This window comes from Physeter macrocephalus, chromosome 18 (genome assembly GCF_002837175.3).
Source record: "Physeter macrocephalus isolate SW-GA chromosome 18, ASM283717v5, whole genome shotgun sequence".
Lineage (NCBI taxonomy): Eukaryota > Metazoa > Chordata > Mammalia > Artiodactyla > Physeteridae > Physeter > Physeter macrocephalus.
In genome coordinates this window covers 5,482,631-5,507,246 of record NC_041231.1, presented here as the reverse complement: position 1 = coordinate 5,507,246, position 24,616 = coordinate 5,482,631, and the positions used below count along the sequence as shown (strand labels likewise).

General features: G+C 59.0%; 1 protein-coding gene across 3 annotated transcripts in view; it reads left to right on the top strand.

The window, feature by feature from the left end:
* The window catches only part of ALDH1L1 (aldehyde dehydrogenase 1 family member L1), a 46,177-nt gene extending 33,558 nt beyond the window's left edge, over window positions 1-12,619 (top strand). The window contains exons 17-23 of one of the 3 annotated variants that reach the window (XM_028478935.2): window positions 4,102-4,195; window positions 6,149-6,248; window positions 7,497-7,595; window positions 8,247-8,412; window positions 10,729-10,834; window positions 11,304-11,503; window positions 12,369-12,619. In XM_028478935.2, the coding sequence (XP_028334736.1) occupies window positions 4,102-4,195; window positions 6,149-6,248; window positions 7,497-7,595; window positions 8,247-8,412; window positions 10,729-10,834; window positions 11,304-11,503; window positions 12,369-12,424 (821 nt within the window). In that variant the 3' untranslated portion in view covers window positions 12,425-12,619. The remainder of the gene's footprint in view (window positions 1-4,101; window positions 4,196-6,148; window positions 6,249-7,496; window positions 7,596-8,246; window positions 8,413-10,728; window positions 10,835-11,303; window positions 11,504-12,368) is intronic. The other 2 variants (XM_028478936.2, XM_028478937.2) reach the window with 2 other exon arrangements.
* Window positions 12,620-24,616: the final 11,997 nt, after the last annotated feature.

Sequence of the window (24,616 nt, the reverse complement as noted above, 5' to 3'; positions counted from 1 at the left end):
TTTTTTTTTAAAAATAAATTTATTTATTTATATATTTTTGGCTGCCTTGGGTCTTTGTTGCCGCCCACGGGCTTTCTCTAGTTGCCGCGAGTGGGGGCTACTCTTCGTTGCGGTGCGCGGGCTTCTCATTGTGGTGGCTTCTCTTGTTGCAGAGCACAGGCTCTAGACGCACAGTCTTCAGTAGTTGTGGCTCCGCTGGCTCTAGAACGCAGGCCCAGTAGTTGTGGCGCACTGGCTTAGTTGCTCCACAGCATGTGGGATCTTCCCGGACCGGGGCTCGAACCCGTGTCCCCTGCATTGGCAGGCGGATTCTTAATCACTGTGCCACCAGGGAAGTCCCCCTGTCTCACTATTCTTTAGATTGCATTATGTCCATTAGTCTTCAAGTTTACTGACTCTTTCTTCTGCCAGTTCAAACCTGCTGTTGAGCTCCTTTACTGAGTTGTCATTTCAGTTGTACTTTTTAGCTCCTCATTGTTTTTTTATTTGTTCTTTCTTGATATTCTCTGTTTGATGAGACATCATATCACAGCTGCCTTTAGATGTGGTTTTGTTCAGTTCTTTGAACGTCTTTATAACTGCTGCCCTGAAGTCTTTATTAAGTGTGACATCTGGGTCCTCTCAATGTCAGTTTATATGGCCTGCTCTTTTTTTCCTGTGATGGGTCACATTCTGCGGTTTCTTTGCATGCCTCATAAGTTTTTTGTTAAAAAGTAGATATTTTAGGTTAACACATTATACCAACTCTGGGTACTTGTCCCCCGTCCCCTCGCCAGAGCTTGTGTTCACCATTTTCTTGTTTATTTGTTTAGTGACTTGCTGGACGGTTTCAGAGAAGTCTCCTTCCCCTGCAGTGTGCAGCCAGTGAGGTCGCCCCCCAGAGAGCGCAGCCGTGGGCTGTGCAGTCGCCCAGTGGCAGCCGGTGTACAGGGGCCTCTTCCTCTCCCAGTCTGCTCATCTGTCTGCCTCTGTCATTATCACAGCAGCTGCTCAGCTCCACCACTGCAGGCTGGCTGCTCTATTGTCTTCAACAATACCCTGGGGCATAAACTGCTCCACGGTCTGGGTCTGATCTGATTAAATTCCTGTCCCTTTGCGCAGCCCTTGAGGTTTGTTCTTACTCGGAAGGGCTCTTCCCTGGTTCTCTCCGGTAAACTAAATGACCTGTGGTTTGTCTTATTGCTGCCATAGAGCTATCAGCCTCCTCTTAATTGTTCACCTCCAAAATCTCCAGTGTTTTTGAGAATGTCCTTAGGATTGAACTTCCTCCTACAGTTTCAAATAAAGTCAGTTCCTCTGGGGAGTGTTTTGGAGCTCTCTGTTTTTATAGAAAGCCTCTTCCCGGGCCAAAATCTATAAGCCACGGCCTCAGGCGCTGGGCACCCCCGCAGGAGCTGGGGCCAGGTGGAAGAGGTCCCGGGAGACTCCGCCTGCCACACCTGGAAAAGAGCCGTCACCTTACAAGAAGGGCAGATGGGAGCCATACTCACAAAGAATTTAGCGTCTGAAACTCAGGGTTGGAGGAGATGAGAACCACTGCCGGCCTCCCCTCCTGGAGAGGCGCCACATCCCTGGACTGCATTCCTGACCACACCTGCTTAGGCTGGAGGAGAGGGGAGAGTGGTTCACGGCTCAGGTGCCACAGACTCTCCTGAATAAATGCCTCTTCACTTGCTCTCTGCCTTTAGGAAAATTTACAGAGACCTTAAACTGTTGTTTTTTAATAATTTTCACCAGTTTTGGTTGTTTCCCTGAGAAGTTGCCAATAGGGCTCCTCTTACTGGCCTTTGGTGGTGACTCTCACCTCATACCTTTTGAATATGTTGTGTTTATGTTTTTATTATTCTTTAAAAATATGTCATTTTAATTTTGGTATCCTCTCTGACCTGCTAAGTAAAAAGAGATTTTTTTTCAGGTGTCTTTTTTCCCCCTAAAATTCTGTTCTAATATTTCTAGCTTTACTGTGTCATAATTAGAGAATTCAGCCTGTATATTAGTTTGCTAGGGCTGCCATAACAAAGTACCCCAAGCCAGGGGGCTTAAACAACAGGGATGTATCGTCTCACAGTTCTGGAGGCTAGAAATCCGAGATCCAGGTGTCGGCGCTTCCGTGCTCCCTCTAAAGGCTCTGGGGGAGGACCTTTCCTTGCCTCTTCCAGCTTGTAGAGCATCACCCTGACCTGTGAATTGACCTTTACATGGCATTTTTCCTGTGCATGTCTGTATCCAACCCCCTATATAGGGTTTTATGTAGACATAAGTTTTTTACTCCTGCGGGTAAACACCAAGGAGCACAACTGCCAGATCATATGGTAATAGTGTATTTAGTTTTGTAAGGAGCTGCCCCAAATGGCTACACCATTCTTGCGATGATGAGAGCTCCCATGGCTCCACGTCGTTGCCGGCATTTTGTGTTGTTAAGGTTCTGGATTTTGGCCGTTCTGTGGATGTGCAGTGGTGTCTCATTGTTGTTTTAATTTAAATTTTCCTGATAACATATGATGTTGAGCATCTTTCCATGTGCTTATTTGCCATATGAATATCTTCTTTGGTGAGTTGTCTTTTCAGATATCTTGCCCATTTTTTAATTAGGTTGTTTGTTTCCTTATTGTTGAGTTCTTTGCATATTTTGGATAATAATCCATTGTCAGGTACATCTTTTGCAAATATTTTCTCCCCAAGACAGTGATTTTTTAAAACATTAGTGGGGGGAATGAAATTAGCATCAAAATCACTCACGGAGCCTTAACTATTTAGAGAGAATGCAAGTGTCCTACTCCGAACCTTCCGAACCAGACCTTCACTGGTGCGCTGGGCACAGGCAGTTCTACAGGCGTGGAGGCAGGGGGACAGTGGCGTTGCGGGGACTGGGTGGGGTGGAGGAGCCCCAGGACCGGCTGCTTAGTGGAGGGTGGGGGAGGGCAGGTGTGGAGACTGACCGTTGGCTTGAACGGCTGGCTGCACAGAGAGGTTGCTGACTGAAATGGAGAGCACGGGGGAGGAGCAGGTCTGGGGAAGCTGAGGAGTTCAGTTTCAAACACACTGAGTGTGAGAGGCTGTAAGGCATCCAGGTGGAGGTGCCCAGCGGGCCGAGGAGTGACAGATGGGTCTGGATGCCGGGAAGCTGCGCTTGAGATAGAGACTTAGAGGATGGTGAGCCTGCAGATGGCGTTTGAAGAGGTGAGCCGGGGTGAGGTGACTGAGGAGACCGTGAATTGAGGAGAGAAGGGGGCCCAGAGTGCAGCCAGAGGCACTGGGTGTTGTAAGAGTGGCGAGAGGGAAGTGGGGTGCAAGGGGAGGTGGAGGAAGGCAGTCAGGGAAGCAGGAGTGGAGTAGGAGAGGAGGAGACCAGCCAGAGGAAGAGACGTCCTCAGGGGCCTCGCGTGAAGTCTGCGCAGAGGTGACCCTGAGGTCTCATTGCACAGCAGCCCGGGAGGCTCAGCAGGCACTGGCCACGTCGGGGAGGGTCCCTGCAGGTCCGGGAGGCTCAGCAGGCACTGGCCACGTCGGGGAGGGTCCCTGCAGGTCCGGGAGGCTCAGCAGGCACTGGCCACGTCGGGGAGGGTCCCTGCAGGTCCGGGAGGCTCAGCAGGCACTGGCCACGTTGGGGACGGTCCCTGCAGGTCCGGGAGGCTCAGTAGGCACTGGCCACGTTGGGAAGGGTCCCTGCAGATCCAGGAGTCCAGGCATCCGTACAGGAGGGGTAGTGAGTACTGGTTGGGGGCTTTCACCCTTCTCTCTGCGTCCCCACATGGTCGTCTGTGTCTCTGTGTGTGTGTGTCCTTGTTTCCTCATAAGGACACGGGTCATATTGGTTTAAGGCCACCCTAATGACCTCATTTAATTCAGTCACCCCTTTAAAGACTCTACATCCAGTACAGTCACATCTGAGGTCAGGGGTCAGGACTGCAGCCTGTGAATTTGGGGAGACACGGTTCTGCCCACACCAGGGACCAAGGCGCGGTGAGCCCGGGGTGCTGAGGCCCTGGCACGTGGGCCCCGAGCTCTGGCCATGGGAGGACGGGGTGCAGGAGGGTGGCCGGACCCCTGCCTCGCCCCGGCACCGTGGCCATCCTTATCCCCCGCCCACTCCTCCCCCAGGCTCAGTGGTCGGCCAGAGACTCTCGGACCATCCCGACGTGCGGAAAATCGCGTTCACGGGCTCCACCGAGGTGGGAAAGCATATCATGAAAAGGTAGGCGGTTGGAGTGAGTGGCGGGGCCAGCGCTGTGGGCCCGATGGCCTCCGGTCCCGCGTGTGAAGTGGACGGTGCCGTGCGTGAGCCCGAGCCTGTGGCTGTCACAGGATGAGGCCACTGCAGACCCTGGTTCCATGAGTCTGACGAGCCCTCGGTCGGGCCGGTGCAGCGGGGTGGGACCAGCGAGGGACAGGGGCTTCACTGCGATCCAGGGCCACGATTGAGACGAGCTAGGAGCACGAGGGACATGGATCTCGGAAACTTAGCACGAAGTAGAGCATCGCGCCAATTTCTATATAGGTTACCAGTAGAAATGATATTATTATTGATGGGGTTAAATAAAATAGAATTAATTTCACTGATATCTTTTGAGCTTGCTTTTAACGTGGCCACTAGAGAAAAATTACCATGTCCTGCGGCTGGTATGGGAGGCGTCTGCCCTCTCCTGCTGACCAGCGCTGGCCGAGGGCCCGCTCCCGGCTTAGTGCTTGGACTTCAGCCTCAAACCTGCTGGGTCGTGTCGCTGATTTATGACATGACGTGGGCCGAGCTCTGACCCTTCCAGGCCTGTTTCCCCCAGTCCCAGGGAGGAAGTTTGCACGTCAGTGGTTCTGGTCCATGCGGCTGACGAGCTTGGAGAGATCGATGGGGCCGGACCCCAGGGCAGCAGCTGCAGCTCTGGCTGCCCGAGGCCTCGCAGAGTGCCTGAATCCCCCCAGTGCAGCTGAATTTCTGGGGTGAGGTCTGAGTGATGGGACAGGGGCTTCACTGCGATCCAGGGCCACGATTGAGACGAGCTAGGAGCGCGAGGGACACGGATCTCCGAAACTTAGCACGAAGTAGAGCATCGCGACAATTTCTATATAGGTTACCAGTAGAAATGATATTATTATTGATGGGGTTAAATAAAATAGAATTAATTTCACTGATATCTTTTGAGCTTGCTTTTAACGTGGCCACTAGAGAAAAATTACCATGTCCTGCGGCTGGTATGGGAGGCGTCTGCCCTCTCCTGCTGACCAGCGCTGGCCGAGGGCCCGCTCCCGGCTTAGTGCTTGGACTTCAGCCTCAAACCTGCTGGGTCGTGTCGCTGATTTATGACATGACGTGGGCCGAGCTCTGACCCTTCCAGGCCTGTTTCCCCCAGTCCCAGGGAGGAAGTTTGCACGTCAGTGGTTCTGGTCCATGCGGCTGACGAGCTTGGAGAGATCGATGGGGCCGGACCCCAGGGCAGCAGCTGCAGCTCTGGCTGCCCGAGGCCTCGCAGAGTGCCTGAATCCCCCCAGTGCAGCTGAATTTCTGGGGTGAGGTCTGAGTGATGGGTGCAAAGGGAGAGGAGCTGGGGCTGCTTAGCAGTCTGACCTGCAGGGTCTCCAAGCCCTTCCTCGGAGGACACCTGAGCGCCCTGACTGCTGTGCTCTGAGGGGCACGCATGGGACCTCCCAGGACGGTCCAGCTGTGGCGGCGAATCTCCGTGGGGATTAAAGCTGCAGCCCGGCCCCGCCCTGGCTCCCACAGGCCTCTCGGTAGCCCTCAGCCCTGAGGTGGGGGCCACGTCCCGCTTCTTGAACGGGCACCACACGGGTGCCCATCCGAGTGGCTCTGCGTGGCCTCCTCTTGGGGTCAGGCCTGAAGACAGCGAGGCTGCTCTGGAGGCTCGTCTGCGAGGGGAGGGGTGCAGGGGTGCCCGTGAGAGCAAGGCCTGGGGCAGGGCTGGGCTGGGCTGCTGGGCTAGGAAGGCGGCAGGGAGCCAGGGGAAGCGGGGGGACGGGGGGAGAGTGACGGGAGAAGGCGCGGCCTGGGTCACACGGGGCTCCCCCCATCCCGGACCCTCCGCCGTCCTTTAGAGCGACGCGTGCTCTGGAGCTGCCCTCGTCCCCCACCCGCTCCCCCGCCACCCCATGTCCCGGGCTCCGGGGACCCAGCTAGCCAACTCTCTGTTTCCTTCAGCTGTGCCCTGAGCAACGTGAAGAAGGTCTCCCTGGAGCTGGGCGGGAAGTCTCCCCTCATCATCTTTGCTGACTGTGACCTCAGCAAGGCCGTGCAGATGGTGAGGGCCATGGAGGGCGGGGGGCGGGGCTCAGGGTCCCCGGGCAGACGCACAGTCAGCCTGGACCGCAGAGCAGGAAGGAAGAGGCCCTGGGGACAAGGAGTGGCATGTACCTGCAGAACAGACCCCCAGGAAGTTTCACAACTGCAGGGATAACTGCAGTCAGCTTCAAAGATGGGGAAACGTGAGCCAGGGTTCCGTCTGTTCTGAAATCAGCACGGCCAAGTTTCCTGTCCCGCAGAGAAGCGAGCAGAAGCCTGGGCACTTGGGCGGGACCCTGCTGGCAGCGGCCACCCCTGCTGTGGCTCGCCCACACTTGTCCAGCGCCGCCACGGACGCGCTGGGCAGCGTCGGGCCAGTCACGTAGCCTTTCTGGGCCTTGCGCTCTCTCCGGGACGGTGGGGAGGATGGGAATACGGGATTCAGCTGTTGCGTCTGGAGGGCGTGGGCCACGGGGCAGGCGCTGTGGGTCAGTCGTCCTGACACTGTCACCGTCGTCGTCACACCTCTGCACACCAGTGGGAGCAAGCGGTCAGGCCACGCTCAGCCAGGTGCCCAGACACCCCCCCACCCCCCGCAGCTGCTGCTGTGCCCCGGAGGAGGATGCAAGCCCAGCGCCGCCTGCAGGGGCTCCAGCCTCATTAGCGGGGAGACCGAGGGAGACTGTCGGCGCAGGGTCTTGGCGGCCGAGCAGAGGCCGGTGCTGCCAGGCCGGAGGCCTGTCTGTGTCTCTGGGCAGTGCAGTCCCAGCTTCTTCCAGGAGCGCTGAGCCTGACTGGCTCTCCCTCCCTCCGTCCCCCCACCCCCGGCTCCCCAGGTCCAAAGAGCAGGCTCCCTGGGGCCTCTGAGGACGTTTATTCGGGACTCGGGCCTGGGCAGGCACCATCCCTCCTGAGAGGCCCACCCCTGCCGCCTGCTGTGGGGCACAGACCCCGTCTCCAGGCTCAGCTCCAAGGGCGCAGTCCTGAGCCCCGTCATGCCCGCGAGCCCACCCAGTCTGCGGGGTGTCCAGGCTCCCCCACGGCACGCCCTCTCGTGCTCCCCTCGCTGGCCTGGTCCCCCAGCGGCCTCACTTCCCGCTTGTTCCCCCGTGGCCTCTCGTCTCCAGTGCTGGTGAGCCTGGACGGCCACAGGAGGTCAGGACACCTGCCTTCTTCGCCTTCCTGATCAGGGGGCACCTGGGCCCGGTGGGGGCTGGGGGCTGGCGCCCGGGGGTTGTAACCCAACCCTGTCCCCTCTTCTGCGAAGGGAATGAGCTCTGTCTTCTTCAACAAAGGCGAGAACTGCATTGCCGCCGGCCGGCTCTTTGTAGAGGACTCGATTCACGACCAGTTTGTGCAGAGGGTGGTAAGTTGTGCCACAGGGCCTGGGCACTGCCCACTCAGCGGGTACAGGGCCTTGGCGGGCAGAGCCAGGGCCGGGCCAGGCGCCATCCACCTGGTCGGGGGCGCTGTGACAAGTCTTCCCTGGTTTTTATTATTTCGGCAAGAAACAGCAACCCCGCAGCTCCCCTGACGTGAGCAGCGGGGCCCGTGTTCGGGCGGGGCCCTCCCGGTGCAGCCCGGGCGGGCAGACGTGGGGCCGGGCCGGGGGGAGTCCAGGTGCAGCCCCTGCACGCCGCTCTGTCTGCCCACCTTGTCACGGGGCGCCATTGTCTTCTCTCCCCACCCCGTGGCCTGCAGCTCCTCCGTCTGGGAGGTCGGGTCCAGGACCGCCCTGTGCTGGCCCCGCCACCCCCCGCTCTCTGCACACCTGCGTCATTCCAGCCCCCGGCACCAGGCCCAGGTCTCCTTGCCCAGAGGGTGCACTGGGGGCTTCAGCCTGGAAGGCAGGTTTGGAAGCAGAATATGGTCCCAGGAGTCAGAGCCCTGCGCGTGGACTTTCTTCAGGGGCCGGCGGTTGCTCGCTGAAGGAAAGGCACACGTGGGAGGCGGGTCAGGCGGCGACTGGTCAGAAACCGTGGCACCAGGCGACCCTGACGGGGGGGGGCCTTTGCAGGTGGAGGAGGTGGGGAAGATGAAGATCGGCAACCCCCTCAACCGGGACACCAGCCACGGGCCACAGAACCACCAGGCCCACCTCCGGAAGCTGGTGGAGTATTGCCAGCGCGGCGTGAAGGAAGGGGCCACGCTGGTCTGTGGTGGAAACCAAGTCCCCCGGCCAGGTCAGTCAGCCCTCCTGGCCACGTGCGCAAGCCAAGACAGCGGGTGGCATGGCCTCCGGGGCGGGCGTGGCGCGGCCAGGCTCCTAGGCTCCGGCCCCCCACCCGGGACCTCGGGGATGGGGGGCACCTTGGCTGTTTGGACACCTGCCAGGTCAGGTGTGGGGCTGGTAAGGTGAGGCCCTGGAGCTGGTGGAACCCCTGTTGGAGTGGCCCTGGTTGCCCAAGCATCTCCGCATCCTTGAAACTCTTTCCTCCCGTGGATCCGTGGTGCTGGATTTCATGGTTTTCCTATCTTTGGCCATCACTCCTCCATGGCCCCTCTTGGCCGGAAACCCCCTCTCCACCGGTCCCTTAAATGTAGGGAGAGCCCCAGGTCTGTCCTGAGCTTGGACCCTTTCCCTGGAGGCTCTCTCGCCCTGCAGCGCTCAGACCCGCCCAGGACTTGTCTCCTCACCCAGACTCCTGACCCCTGGACCCCTCCGCTTGCACGCCACCCAGGCCCCTCAGCGCCAGTGGTGCCAAGTCCGCCTCGTCATAGCAGCCCCAGCCCCGACCTGACCCCAGACACATGCCTGCCCCGCTAGAATCTTCGGTCCAGTCCAGTCAACTAGCCCACGAAGCCGGAGCAGGGGGCTCGGACGATCTGGGCTGCTTCCCCTCGGACCACCTGCTCCCCCCGTCACGCACACGTCTGTTTCCTACACCCTCACGCGCCGGCCCCTCGGCGCCGGCCTGTCCGCCCGATGGCGTGAGGAGGGAACGGATTCCAGGCTCCTCTCTTTCTTGACCCCAGCTCTTAATTAACTGCCCGATTCTCTCAAACCTGGAGATCTTTCCTGCCACCATCGTGCCGAGTCTGGACCGGCACCGGGGTCCCGGGGGCCTCCTGAGCCCCCAGTCGTGCACTTAGGCGGCTGCCGCGTCTGGCTGTGTGTCCCCCGTGCCGAAGCCTCCCACAGCGAGCGCCTCCACAGAGGCAGGCTCACTCCAGCGTGTCTCACCGCCTGCGTCTAACCTGCGGCCCTTAACTCTCCCCCCGAATACGCCGCGCGGCTTCCTGCCCGCTGTGGTACCTGCTCCTCTGCTTAGCAGATGCCTCCTGAGCGCGCCCACCTGGTGACCTCATCACTCAGAGGACCTCGGGCCCAGGCCGTGGCGCTCCCACGGGTCTCGGGCGTTCCCGGGCACCCCCTACCTGCACAGAGCTTTTGCAGCCGCTGCGTCACCGCTGCCGGCTCGCCCTCTTCCCTGCCCCCACGAGCCTGGGCTTCCACGAAGCCAGCGTCCGGGGCGGACGTGACGTGAAGGCACCTTTGCAGAGCAGCTCGGGCTGCAGCAGCCAGGAGCCATGGGGACCGCTGCCCACCACCCCCTGGCCGGAGGGGCAAGAGCAGGGAGCAGAGTTCCTGGGACCCCATGGGGGACGGTGCTGCGAGTACAGGCTCCTCCCGGCGGCCCAGCCAACCGGAGGCCGGAGGATGAGGGATCCCGGGGGCGCAGACCTCCTTCCCGGGGCCCAGCGCGCGGGGGGGCCGGGGGGTGGGCAGAGACTGGCCACCCCGGAGCACCGGGACCTGGCGGCACATTTCCTTTGCAGACGGGTGAATACAGGCCACACCCCAGGGGTCAATGTGTTCATACATGACTCATGTTTTAGAAATTGTAATGACGGTTAAAATATAATTTATAAATTTATAAAAATATGGAATATTTTATTAAAGATAAAATTTTTTTTGTTCTCTTAAACACTAGAGGTAGAAAATTTCAAGTCTCTTGGTTTTCCCTAAATCAGGCCGAACTAAACCTTAGTCCAGCGGGTCTCAGGGCCCACAGCTCTATGTCCAGAGGAGAAGTAGTCAGAGAATGCCTTTCTACCGCCAGAAATGGTTTTGTGGGGCCGCCAGGGCCTGTGGGGTGGCAGTCGGGATGGGAGAAGGTGTGTCTGGCCGAGAGCACCGGCCCCTACCCCGGGGCAGGCAGCGCCCACCCCGCAGGGTCAGGAAGGATGGGGAGGCTGTCCTGGGAGGGCCTGTCCCCCAGGACCACTGTCCAAGCCCCCCTCCATGGGGCTGATGGAGGGCCCTCCAGAGGCTGCATGAGCTGAAGGATCCAGATGTGCTTTCAGACTAAAGGTCACTAGAAAAACCCAGGTTTTGTCCGGCTGCGAGCTGCAGCCCTGGCGGTGGACAGACCAGCTCCCGGCATCACCTCACTGGCCTGACAGCACTTAGTTGAAAGGCTGTGAGGGTCAGGACTCGTGCGCCTGGGGCAGGAATGTCACTCACAGTGTCACGAACTCCTCTGTCTCCACCTCAGGTTTCTTCTTCGAGCCGACTGTCTTCACGGACGTGGAGGACCACATGTTCATAGCCCAGGAGGAATCCTTCGGTCCTGTCATGATCATCTCTCGGTTTGCCAGCGGGTAGGGAGCCCACTTATGGGTCATGACAGCCTGATTCTTGCCCTTGTCACTGGGGTCTTCGCGTGAGCTGCGGGGCCGGGAGGGGAGCTCAGACGGGTGGGGGCTGTGGACGCAGCCCGGCCCCCGCAGACTCCTCGCGGCCGCGGGGGTAGAGACCCCAGGGGACCGCGGGGTGGCCGGGCCCACCAGGCGTGTCCTCCGCATCTCTCTGGGCGTCTCCGCGGTGTGCTGGGTTCAGCCCTGAGCACCCACGGCTGCGTCAGGAACCAGCCAAACCTCAGTGGCCGGAATAGCAAACATTGTTTATCTCACTTGTGACTCTGCAGTTCGGTCAGTGGGGCTGACCGGTCTGTGCCCTGTGCCGTGTCGGGCTCCCCTCTGGGGCGGGGGACGCAGGTCTCTCTGGGTCCCACGTCCAGGGCGAGGCCCTTGCCGTCCTCACGGAGGCCCTCCTGGCTTTTCCCTGCAGTGATGTGGATGCGGTGCTGTCTCGGGCCAACGCCACAGAGTTCGGCCTGGCCTCTGGCGTCTTCACCGGGGACATCAGCAAGGCCCTGTACGTCAGCGACAAGCTAGAGGCGGGCACCGTGTTCATCAACACGTACAACAAGACCGACGTGGCTGCTCCCTTCGGAGGGTTCAAGCAGTCGGGATTTGGCAAAGACCTGGGTAACCTTATCGTGCCCGCTTTCGTTTATTCATTCAACAAACATCGGTTAGAGCCCACTCAGTCCCAGGGGCCAGGGGTGGAGCTGACGAGATGGCTGCTCCCTTCTTGCTGGGAGGGGATCCGTGATAAATGGGGCTGGAAGCCAGATCCTGCTGGAAGCCGGCCAGACAGAGCGATCTGAACAGGAGGCTGGAGGGTGGCTTTAGCTGGGGGCCAGGTGGGCCTCCCTGAGGAGGTGTCCTCTGGGCTGAGACCTGAGTGGCTAGAGGAGCTGCCTTGAAGGCCCAGGTTCGTGCATTCCTGCCAGAGGGGACGGCGGGTCCTGAGGGAACCAGCTTTGGTCTTGGAGCTGCAGAGAGAGGCCGAGTGCTGGAGTGGGCCCAGGGGCGGGGAGGAGGCCAGGGAGGCAGGCAACGGCCGGATTGCGGGGCCTGGGACCGCGGTCAGGGCTCAGGCTTCAGAGAGGGGAACCCGTGGGGGCCGAGCGTGCCCGATGTGGTGACGTGAGTCCCAGTGTAGAGACGGTGTCACCGGGCCTGCCTGCCCAGGGAAGAGGACTGCTGCCCGGCACCCCTCTTTCCCTGGCTGCTCTGTAATGTAGGGTGGGTCCCACTCCCCGCATCCTGCCACTGTGGAAGCCAGCAGCTGGGGCTTAGGTCCAGTCGGGGATCAACTCTGATGTCAAGCTTGCAGCGGGGCAGGGGGGTGTGAAGGTGCAGGAGAGAAGAGTGCCCTTCTCAGCTACGGGGCCTCCGGGGTCATGAGATGACGGGGATCTGGGAGATGACTCCGGGGGTGGGGGGTCATGAGACCCCAGCGCTGCCGGGACCGTGACGTTGCCCCCGGGCTCGCCGTGTCTTGCAGGAGAGGCGGCTCTGAATGAGTACCTGCGGGTCAAGACAGTTACCTTCGAGTACTGAGGAGGGCCTCAGGATGTGTCCCCGGCTGTGGGCTCGCCCCCCGCAGGACACAGCCCCTCCCCGAACGTGCTGGAAGCCTCCTGCCTGCACCCCTGTCCCCATCTGGGACCCCCATCCTGTCCCGTCAGCGCGGCCCTCGGCTCGGGCAGAAAGCGGCCCCGTGCGAATAAAGGTTCTGGCTGGCGCCCTGCGTCCAGGCCCGTCTGTGTGCCCAGACCCTCCGTGCGAGTCCTGCCGTCGGGCCAGCCGGCCGGGCTCGGGAGAGCCAGGCGCCCTCCTGGGCAGGGTGTCGGCTCCCGCCTCAGAAACCGGGGGCTGAGATGAAGTTAGGACGCACGTCTGTTGGGGTGACCCCGGGAGACGCCAGGGAGGAAGCAGGCTGGGCCGCGACGCCTCGCCAGCAAGTGGCTGGGCCCTCCCCCCGTGCCGAGCAGAGCCGTCCAGGGCCCCGCGGGGGCGGCCGGCTCCGCTCTCGCCCTTCGCCCTGCCTGTGTCTTCTGGGTCTCCCGGCCCCGCGGCCTCCGCCCCTCCCTCTCCGTCCGCCCCGCCCACAGCGCCCCGCCCTCCCTGGGGAGTGACAGGAAGAGCCCTGAGGCGGGGGTTCCTCGAGCTTCACTAGACACCAGCCCGCACAGCCCCTCCCTGCCCCCGCCCACGGTTTCCCCCGTTTATAAACCAGGGGGCCTAGTGGACGTCGTTGTCCTCCGATCCCAGGAGCGAGGGCCTCGGACACCCCTGCCTGCAGAACAGCCCACCAACGCAGAGCCGGCGGGGGTCCCAGACTCGCTCCGCCCTGGGGCGGCCTCTCTCCCTGTGTCCTGTCCATCCCCAGCGTGAGGCGGCCCTTCTCCCCAGACCTTCTTAGGGGTCAGGACGAACCAGCAACCCCACCTCGAGGGGCGACGCAGCCCCGGAGCCAGACCCCACCCCATGCCCACCTGCCTGCCCACGGCAGGGCCGGCCCCCCAACCAGCTGCCGGGTCTCCAGTCTCATTGCTCACAGAGGGGAGAAGTGTGTTTCGTCTCTGGACTCTGTCCCCTGCCTGGGGCCGCTCGTGAGGACCCCCGGTGGAGGGGACAGGCCCTGTCTGAGGGGACGTGGACGTGCCTTCTTATCTCCTAACTGGAGTGACACTCCCACTCCTGCCCCTTTGCTGGGTCCCCGTTCTTTCGCCTCCAACCCCCCGACCCCAGGGCCAGGGCGTCCACAGCAGAGTCGGGGCTCTGCAGCCCGCTTGGCCCTCCGCTGCTGCTCTCCTGCCCCCCTCGCCAGGTGAGAGCCTGCAGGGTCCCCCGGGCCCGGCCTGGCTTCCCTGAAAACAGCCCCGCAGGCAGAAGAGCAGGCCGGGCCTGGAGCACAGCCCGTCCTCGCCCAGGTCGAGCTAGGAAACACCTTCCTCGCCGTGGCCCAGCGCTTGGCTGGCCGGGCGACTAAGCTGCACTTGGGAGTTCTGGTTCAGGCGCGAGGAAGCGCCTGGCTTTGTCCTGAATCCTGTCTCCAGAAGGGATTCAAGGATCCTCCAGAAGCCACAGGCAAGCATCTAAGAAAAGCACCCAGTGCTTCGGCCTGGCTCTGTCTCTCCAGTGAGGCTCCTTCGCCTCCACACAGAACAGCTCACTTCTGGTCACTAGATGTCGGGGGGCTGGTCCCCACACCAAGCAATGCTCTGTGACACCAGTTGAGTGTCCTGCAATTTAGCCAAATTCTGACACTGCTGCCGGAGCTAGTGTCAGACCCCACAGATTGAGGGCTCAGCCGCACAAGACTGCCCCCCGGGTGCCAATCCCAAGCAGGGTGCCCAGGTTACCTACAACTTCTGTCTGACGTGGCTACAAAGCAGAGGCTCCCACGACCCCCTCCTCGGGTTCAATCCATTTGCTAGAGCAGCTCACGGAACTCAGGGAAACACTCACCTACATGTGTCAGTTTATTAAAGGATGTGATAAAGGAAACATGAACAGCCAGAGGATGTAGGGCGAGGCCTGGGAGGGTCTGAGCACAGGAGCTTCTGTCCCATGGACTTGGGGGGGTGCCACCCTCCCTGTGTGGATGTGCTCAGCCCCTGGACCCTGTCCTGTTGGGGTTTCTTGAGCCTTCTTCATGTACGCGTGATCCATCAGTCACTCCATTTGAGGTCCCTCTCCCCTCTCTGGAGGATATGGTGGGGGGCGGGAGAAGAGCTGAGAATCGGAAGCTTCTCATCCTGGCCTCGTCTTTCCGGTGACCGACCCCACCAGGAGCCCCGGAGAGTCGCCTCAATAAACAAAAGATGCTCCCAGTGTTCTTAGCATTTAGGAAATTACAAGGGTTCAGGGGCTCTGTGCCAGGAGCTGGGGCGGAGAAAACATGTATTTTCTAGTATCTCACAGTAAGGGGCATAAGACATGAGTTATCGGCCATTTCTTTCCCTTTGTCCCCTTCTTTCCTAAGTCATAGAACTCCCAAGTTGTACCCGGGCACTTGGCTACGTGAAGGACGCAGAGTTCCCAGCGTCCTTTGCAGCCGGGCAGTGGCCGCAGAGCCCAGTCAAGTGGACAGAGCTCCAGTGGACGTGGTAGCTGCCCCTCCCGAGGCACGGCCTGCAAGGGGAGTCGGGGCTCAGGCTGTCACTCCCTCCCTCCTCCCCTGGGGCGGGCTGGAAGCGGCCCGGGTGGAGCCGGTGGTGGGCGTTTTCGCAACAAGCGGATACCGCAGGGCGGTGCCCGGAGGCCGTGGACCCGCCAGCAGCCCGTTACATGGAGACAGTGAACTTGCCCCTCCCTTTTTATAATGTTTAAATGCATTTGTCCTCACCGAGTTGACAGAAGAGTTCAAGGCAGCTTAGAAAAATAATACAATTAAAATATGCGTGGGTGAATCAGGGCAGAGAAGTGCAATAGGAAGACGAGCAGGAACGCGGTTGGCACCGACGCTGCCTGCAGGGAAACTCTATCCGCTTCTACAGCTGGAGCACAGTTTAGTCAGGGCTTTCCAGCTGCAGAGAGTGGGAGGAAACCTGATCAGTGACCTAATTCGCGGTGTCTGTGCGACAGAAACAAGCTTGTGTTTCTGGAGAAGAGAATGAAATTCATCTTATGAGTCCTCCTCAAACACCTTTTACAATGTGATGACCACTGTCTTACACGATTTTACACAGGGTGGTGATGAAATACAATTCATATTTTAAAGCAAGACAAGAAAAAATTAAACATAAACTTCTCTGCCCTTTGGCCTCCTCCCTCCCCACCAGTATGCATGGGCAGCTGCACTGGGTGTAACCTGACCACCCCAATGGCAGAAATATCTGCTCAGCCACAGAAATCCATGGAACTCCTTAGAAGGTAACATTCTTTCCTTATCCTCTAAGAGGTCACGATGACCCCCCCCCTGCTCACCTTGCACGTGCAGACATCTTTGGTGGACTTGACGGGCAAGGCCACTACATCATTTCCCTTAAAGATAGTGATTGGTGCAGAACAGACTGGTCAGACGACCTGGGGAGATACTGGGCTGCACCTAAAAGAACTTCTTAGCTCAAATACTTACTTATGACCGTATTAATGTCACTAGCTGTATTACTTGTATTCTGCCTGTGTTACAAGACGATTGTTTCTTGCATTACCAAACCCGATAAAAATAAGGATGACTAGGTGACCTAAAACAATTGTCAAATACACAGTTCTGTAAGATCAGTGATTGTAATAGTGTAACTCTAGATATGGGAAGACGCTACAAGAGGGAACCATATCCTGGACCATAACAGACTAGTAGGACAGGCGGCCCAGAAGCTTTGGGCTACTGTTAACAGGGCCTAGTCCAGTAACAGCACATTGAGGGGCCTATCAAGGAACTCCTCGCCTGAACTGGGAATGAGTATTCCTAGCACGTGGGATAAATTGGTCCTGACATGCCTCCCAAACCTTGGTCAAAATTAAGACCAAAAGGAGGGGGTTGTGACATAAAGAGGGTTGCCCACCCTCCAGTCCTACAAGAATGAAGTCATCATCCACCGAAGTCGCCGACTTACAGGACACGCTGAAAGGAATTCAGGGCGAAGATCAGGCCGAGGCACTTTGGCTCGGGGAACACTGGCAGGACTGACCCTCAGAGAGTTCGATATTTTCAGGAGGAAATTTTTATGAACCTGGATTCTTACCTCTTCCCACACTTAGAAAAGCACTAAAACCATGAAGGTATCTGTCCCTCGTGAATAGCAGTAAAACCTCCTACCAAGCTGTGTGCTTGGCTGCACGTAGCCCTTCGACAGAATCACACATACGCTGGCCTCCCCCCTCACCTCTTCAGGACGGTCCTCAGAGTTTTCTGAGAAACCGTCTCCCGGGTCAGAGTTTTCAGGTTGGCTCAAATTAAATTTTCTGTTCCTTTCTCAGATCGAGTGTTGATTAATTTTTCAGCGACAGCAGTACGCTTCAGACACTCGTTCTCAGGACCTTCCGCAAGGTGAGCCGGGGACACGTCCGACCACAGCCACTACGACCCGTGCAGGGCAGCTGGGGTGCGGGCACCCCTGCTCCAGCCATAGGGCTCGGTGGGAGGGGGGCTGGCATTGCCCGTTGCCCACACTGCTGCTCTCAGCTCTCTGCCGATCGGACTTGAAGAGATGGAACTCACCGGAGGCCAAGCCTTGCATTTATTCAGGAAAAAATTTCCGATGTGGTAAAATTGGGGCTGGTGGGGATGTTCAGGGTCAAAACACGGTCACAGGATTGCTCCACATAATAAAGGAGAGAGGATCCGAAGGGAGGAGGCCCCATGGGTCTCGGGGGGGCGTGAGGGGGGCATGCTGTGTAAGCTCCTTCCCCTCGTCCCCTCCAGAGGACATGGTCTCAGAGACGAGATGGTTCTGTACTCGAGGGGACACGTGGGGCGGCCAGGCGTCTGCTTTCTATTTCATATAGTAGATATGATCTGGTGATAAGTGCTTGGAGAAAAGCACAGCAGTAAGGCATGGGGAGTGCTGTCTGTGGGGAGAGTGGGTGGTGCGCTGCTATTTCATACGGGGCGCTCAGGAAGGCCCTTCTGATAAAGTGGGATTTGAGCAAAGACCTGCAGGGAGAGGGAATGAGGTGGGACCCGCATGGCGAGTCCTAAAAACGGCCACGATTTTTGGAGCTGCTTCCACCAAGTAACGGGGTTGCTTCTCCGTCCCTTGAACTGGGCAGGTCTCGTGGCTTGCTTCGACCAGTAGGGTATGGCAGATGTGATGCGGTGCCTGGTCCAAGCCTCAGCCTCAAGAAGACACACAGCTTCCGCGCTTGAACCAGCCTCGTGGAGGGTGAGAGACATGGGCCCAGTGTCGCTGGGCCCCAGAGCACAGCCGCCGAAGTGGCCGGGAACTGACCGCAGACTCGCGGGTGAGGATCCGAGACCAGCCCCAGCAGTGACCACTGAATCGTGGGATAAATATGACTGCCGTTTCCAGCCTTGCAGTGGCAGCGTGGTTTCTCGTGCAGCAAAAGCTAACTGATACGGACAAGCTTTAAGAAGTGAAACCTCTGAGTCCATGTTTCAGTGCAGGTTAGACTATAGGACTCAGGCAGGGAAGGAAGGGCTAGACTATAGGAGGCTGTATGTAGTAAAGCTATACGTTTTTGGAGCATCCAAAATATCAACCACTAGGGAAACAGTTAAGTCAATATTCTCAATGCTGCCCATCCCAATATCTTCATTTTATATTACAAATATTTTTATATCACCCTTTTTATAGCCTCTGATGGTTTGCAGGTCACAGTACCCACCTATACACGTAATCTAAATAAATTAATATATTGCCCTCACTGTAATATAGATGAGAAATAAAGGAAAGGGATTTTAAATAAAATATTATGTGCTTCAGTACATAGAGGTGGGAGAGCTGGGGTCTGCTCAGGCTCTGGCAACTAACCTGAATTCAGATTGCTCTCACGGTAGAACCAGGGGGCTCAACTGCAAAGTGGGTGAGGCCTGATCAGGGCCTGTGCGTTTTCGAAAGGCTCCAGAATTATACAATTGTGGTAAAGTACACATAACGTAAAACTTAACCATCTTAACTAACCACTTTCAAGTGTACAGGTCGGTGGCATTAAGTACGCTCCTGTTGTCATGCAACCGTCACCAGCATCATCTTCAGAACTTCTTCATCTTGCAAAACTGAAACTCTCCCAGCAGAGACTTTAATGTTAATGGCAAGTGAGGTGATTCATGGAGCTGAGCTGTCACTCACCGCCAGCAGGAAAAAGATGCACCCTGTTCACCTGTAAATCTGTGCCTAGTCTCTGCACAGTACACAACAGTTTACAGCTGTGAGGGCATCACATCCCCCAGGTTATGGGCTCAGTCCCGCAAGTCTGCCCGCCCCCCAACTTCAGATGCCAGTTGAAGCCAGGTTGTCACGTGTGCTTCTGTCCGTGCTTCCGGCCCGCCGGCTGCAGATCAGAGGTCCCTGCAGCCACTTCCTCGGGTTCCACTGGTTTGCTAGAGCAGCTCACAGAACGCAGGGAACCCATTTATTCACCGGATTTCTGATTCATTACAAACGATATCAAAGGATGTGAATCCGTAGCCGGATGAGGAGATACACGTGTCGAGGACCCAAAGGGACCCTGCGGGGCCGGGCACGGCGGCACGCGGAAGCGTTCCGGCTCCCCAGCCTGGACGCTCTCTGAACCCGCTCCTTCGGGGTTTCTATGGAGGATTCCTTACGCGGGCGTGACGGACTACGTCACGGGCCACTGGTGACTGATCCCACCTCCAGCCCCCCTCCCCTCCCGGAAGGTCGGGGGCTGGGGCCCGCGTTCCAGGCCTCCGATCACGCGGGGGCTCCACTGGCATCCAGCCCCGCCCTTGGGTGGTTTCCCAGGGTCGCCTCACCAACATAAGGAAAGACACCTACATCCTTCTCAGCAGAGGAGATTCCAAGGGTTTTAGGAGCTCTGCGCCAGGAACAGCGGACAGAGCCCCAGTACGTCTTTCTTATGGGCCAAACTCCAAGCCAGGGCATGGCCTTCGGGAGACGCTGGGGAGGGAACATCTGCATCTCACGGGTCGGGGGACCGACTCTCACTGACCCCAGATCTCTTCCTTTTGCCAGCTTCTCTTCGAAGTGCAGGACTGTTGTTAGCGGTGGCTCTGTCACTTCGGGCCCTGCAGGTCCGGGGCCCTGAGGCGCCTTCTCGGTGGCTGCTCCCTCCGGTGGCCCTGCCCGGCCGGGTCCTGGGAGCTGGACCATCACTCCTGACGCCTCACCTGGAGGGAGAACCAGCAGCTTCTGCAAGGTGCACCCGAGTGCCTGCATTTTAGGCAGGTGAGCCCTCCTGCTCCGGCCTCGGCAGTGTAGGGTGGAGAAGACCCCCAGGCTGCCTGCCGTGGGGAGGCCGTCCAGCAGGGCGAGAGGTTCCATGCCCCTGACCCAGCACAGCTGGGCACCCTGGAGGGCAGGCCCGTTTCTTCCTCCCTGCTGCCCCCCGGGCCCAGCTCCCGAGCACATGGCAGGAGGGCGCTGAGCTGGGCACACAAAGCCCCGAGCCCCCGGCCTCGCAGCCCCTTCCGCTCCTGGGTCTCCGTGATGTCCCCACAGAAGCCCACGAGGGGTCGTGTGAGTGAAGCGCAGGGCAGGCTGGGCTGGGGATGCAGCGCCGGCCCTGGATTGTCCGAGAGCCGCGCGGGGATCCCTGAGGACCCTAGACAAGGCTTCAGAGTCATTAGAGACCAAATTGCATTCCTTGGAATTTTACTGTCTCACCTGGAAATGCGCTATTATGACTTTAGTACCAAACACCAGACCATCCGTAGAGCGGTGAACTCTTACCTGGAGCCCTGGGTTAATCAGAGCGCGGCCCTTCATCCACTCACTGTCATGTGTTTGAAAGAGACAGACCGATGGAATGGAGAGACCGGCCTTAGACTCAGAACAGAGTCTGAAGCCCCGCTCTGCCTCTCGAGGCGTGGCCTTGACCTTTGGGAGTTTCCTCATCCGTGAAGGGGGGTCCGCGGGCCATACAGAAAGCACAGGGGCCCAGAGCGCATGCCTGGAAATCTTATGTCCTGCGGCCCGGCTGTGAGGCCTGCAGGGACTCCCGGGACGTCTCTCTGCCCTCGTGAGCCGCCTGCCCACCTGGCCTGAAGGTCCAGGGCTCTGTTGTCCTGGAAACAGCCCTCACTTGAGGCCTGGTGGGATAGGAGTTGGCAGGGCCTTGGGGTGGGGTCTCCGAGGCCCCGGCAGGACAGGACTGAGCTCCAGGCACCCCGGCAGCCTCCCGCTACCCACCCCTCAACTCTCCCAGCAGCTTTCCTGGGACCACCTCCCAGACCAGCTCATCTCCAAGTCTCTTCCCGGCGGGAATCCAAGGACGAACCAACAGTCCCCTGAGGAATTCGGGGTGTGAGAGGCAAAAATACCCTCCCTAGTATAGCACAGTGACGCGGCTAAGAGGCGTTGGGAGATCACAAGGAAGGAGGCCGAGGACCCACGCCTGACACTCCCCGGGGGCAACAGTTCCCAAGCAGAGGCCGAAGGAGGCCGTGCAGAGGGAGCTTGTGTGGGACAGTGTGGGCAGGAGGCCGGGGGCTCTGAAGGCACAGCTGAGCGGCACTGCAGGGCAGCTGGGCTCATTGTGGGAAGGGGCTTTGCGGGGTCAGTCTGAGGGGGAGGGCAGGGCTTGGCCAGCCCGTCACAAGGGCCCCTGCCCAGCAGGTCTGCCCACCGGCCCTGACACTGGCTGGGCCTATGGAGGGCCAGGAGGGAAGGGGGTGGCGCCAGGGCTGCTGCCACCAAACTGAAGGCCACTTGGGGAAGACAAGGACTGGCCGGGAACAAGGGTGGATGCCGTGGTGGCAGAGTGACAGCAGGGATCTGGGACAGACATGAGGAAAGGTGCAGGCAGGGTCAGGCCTTCCTTGTGCCCCAAACATCCCCCAGGGGGCCATTCGGGTGCCTGGACTCACCCTTCAGAACTTTAATGATAACAATAAACTTAGTAGCAGCAAACACCTACTGGGCTCCCCGTTCGTGTGCTGAGGGCTTCACAAGGACCTTCCTGTCGTCCTCCGACCTGTGAGGCAGCACTAATACTATCCCCGCGTTACAGATGAGAAAACTGAGGTTCATAGCTTTCCTAAAATCAGCTTGCTGTGAAATATTAATCCCCTGCCTTAGTCAGATTAGGGTGCCATAACAAAGCACCACGGACTGAGCAGCTTAAACAACAGAAGTTTATTTTCTCATGGTTCTGGAGGCTGAAAGTTCCCAGATCAAGGTGCCTGCAGGGTTGGTTTCTGGCTAGGCTATTCTTCCCGGCTTGTAGACGGCCACCTGCTCGCTGGGTCATCACAGGGCCGCGGCTCCTCGTTAGGACACCAGTCCTAGCCGGGCCCCCCTCCATGACCTTAGTTAAACTTTATTGCCTCCTTATAGGCCCCATTTCCAAATACAGGCACACTGGAGGTTAGGGCTTCAACATGTGAATTTGGAAGCCACAGCTGAGCCCATAATATCCCCTAACACTGTATGGAACTGTATCATTTGCAAACGTCTTTTGTGTCTGCATATCTTACATTTCCATCCAAAAACTACAGTTTGGGCAGAGCAGCTCTTAGCAAAAGCTACTCACTGCTTGGAATCTGGCCAGGGCTCTGGACACCCAGTGCTCTGGGTACCTGTAAACACCAGTGAGAGGGGAAGCGAAGGGGCAAACTGGGCACGAGCCAGCTTGCAGGACTGGTGCACGCTGCCTGCCACCCGCTGAGGACCCAGAGAACGGGCCCCACATCCTGGCATGGCAGCCGTCCTTTGGAGCTTGGCTGCAGCTGCCCCTTTGCAAGAGGGCTACATTCTCTCGTGCTTTCTGTACTACGGAGGTCAACTGTAAGTTGCCATTTATCATTATGCTTTTGCTGGTTTATTTTTCTTGTAGTAAAGTTAAGAATAAAATGAAATGTTTCTTGTACCCATAATTATACTGAACCAAGACAGCCACAAAATGTACAGAACCCAGGGCAAGAATACAAATGGGGGCCCACAAGGCATATTTGCATTCATAGGAATTGCAAATAAAACAAACAAGTTGCAAAAGGGGGTCATTCTAACTTCTGGCCTTGACAAATGTACCTCCATAGCAACTTGGGAGGCCACTGGACTTCCCAGTGGCCCTGTGGGAAGGGATAGCCCGTGTTCCTGGACCCGTTTCTTCTTTGGATTGCTGATCTGGGCACATCAGCGGAAGGGGCTTGGAGCCAGTGGGAATTCCTGGGTCCCAGGTAGCTGGAGCAGGTCTAGAAAGTTGAGAGCAGGACTCCCGGCTACAGGTGACATGAACCCTGTTCCATGCGGAGGGCAGGAGGGGCCAAAGGATGCTGGCCCTCTGAAGTCCAGGCGGCTGGGGAGCTCCAAAACCAGACATGGGTCAAGAAGGCCACATGCTCCTGAAAAACAGAGTGCACGTGTGTCTGTGACTCTGAAGAACTCTGTTTCACACGCACACTTGTCTTTTGTTGAAATAATACAGTGCAGTATTTACCGAGTCTTGCTAAATATCTGGCCTCCATCTGCACTTGAGGGTCCCTCCCCTGCCTGGGACTTCCCTCTGTGGGACCACATTCTGGCTGTGACCCTGAGCAGGCTCCTAGCAAACTCTGCAGGTGAGCTTCGCCTGAGACCCCCTCCAAAATCTCATCCCTCCTCCTTCCTTGGCTAGAGCAGGCCAACGGTCAAAAGACAGTGATGGACTTGAGTCCATCGGGGAAAACTGAACCGCTGGGTGTTACAATCTTTGTCAGGTGTGATGCTGGTATCATGGAAATGTTTCAGAAAACAGGCCTTATCGATGGGATAAAGACTCCCGTATTTACAGGTGAAATATGTCTGCTGGATGCTTTAAAATTACTGCAGGAGAAAAAAAAGGTGTGTGCGGGGCCCGGGATTTAGATGAAAAAAAAAAAAAAAAAAAGCACGATTCAGCGCATGCCCGCGGCCGGCCCGAGGGGCGTGGGGCCATTTTACTGCCCCGGGCCGCCCGAGCGTTTCCGGGACGACACCGACGGGGGAAGACGGCCCCTCACGCCCCTCCTCTGGGCCTACCCGCGGGCCTGCAGCCGCCAAGGCAGAAAACCGTCCCAGGGCGGGTCTTGTCGCAAGAATCCTGGGGAGCCCGCCCCGCAGCCCGGGGAGGGGGGAAGGCGATCTGCGCGGCCCAATCGTCCCTTCCCCCGCCGGTCCCCCCCAGCCCCGCCCCAGGGCCTGTCCCGTCCCCGAGCCCCAGCCCAGAGTCCCGGTCCGCGCGGCCGGCCGGAGGGGGCAGGGGAGCGGGGACTCCGGGCCCGGGGGCGGGGATTCCGGGTTTGGGGGGCGGGGACTCCGGGTTTTAGGGCGGGCTTTGGGAGAAGGCCGCCGTCCCGCCTCCTCCGTGGCCCCTGCGGCCTCACTGCTCTTCCAGCCGAGTCGCTTCGCGCCGCCGCCCGGGGGTATCCGGTAAGTGCGGCTCTGCGCCCGATGGGCCCGGGGTGGGGTGCGCGGAGGAGGCGGCCCGGGGCTCCGAGGGCGCGGGGCCGGGTGCGCGGAGGGGGCGGCCCGGGGCTCCGAGGGCCCGGAGCGGGGTGGAGCAGAACGTACGCGGAAGAGGAGGCAGGACTGGAGGAGCAGGGGGGGCCGGTCCGCGCGGCCGGGGTCTGGAGAGCGGGATGGGGACACCCCTCGGCCCGGAGCGTGGCGGCCTGTCGCTCTGGTAGCTCTGGGGCCCGCGCCCACAGCACCCGGCGTCGGCGCCGACTGGCCCGCTCCCCACCCCCACCAGTGGTGGGAAAGCACCCAGGTGGGTCGAGCAGCACTGCCTGCCTTTAACGGCCCCTCCAGGTGATTCTGCTGCGGCGTAGTTCAAACGGCAGAGCCTCTGAGGGTTTGTGCTGGGGGTGGGGACAGGCCCCGTGTCCTGTGATGCAGATGCATTAGTCCCCTGTGTCTTCACGACCCTAAGGAGGCACAGAAATTTAACTTTTCCGAGGACACACGTATAGGAGAGGAGGAGCTGTGTGGGGTGAGGCGCGGTGTGGGGTGAGGCGCGCGGGGGGTGAGGCGCGCGCGTGGGTGAGGCGCGCGTGGGGGTGAGGCGCGCGGGGGCGTGAGGCGCGCGTGGGGGTGAGGCGCGCGTGGGGTGAGGCGCGCGGGGGCGTGAGGCGCGCGTGGGGGTGAGGCGCGCGTGGGGGTGAGGAGCTGTGTGGAG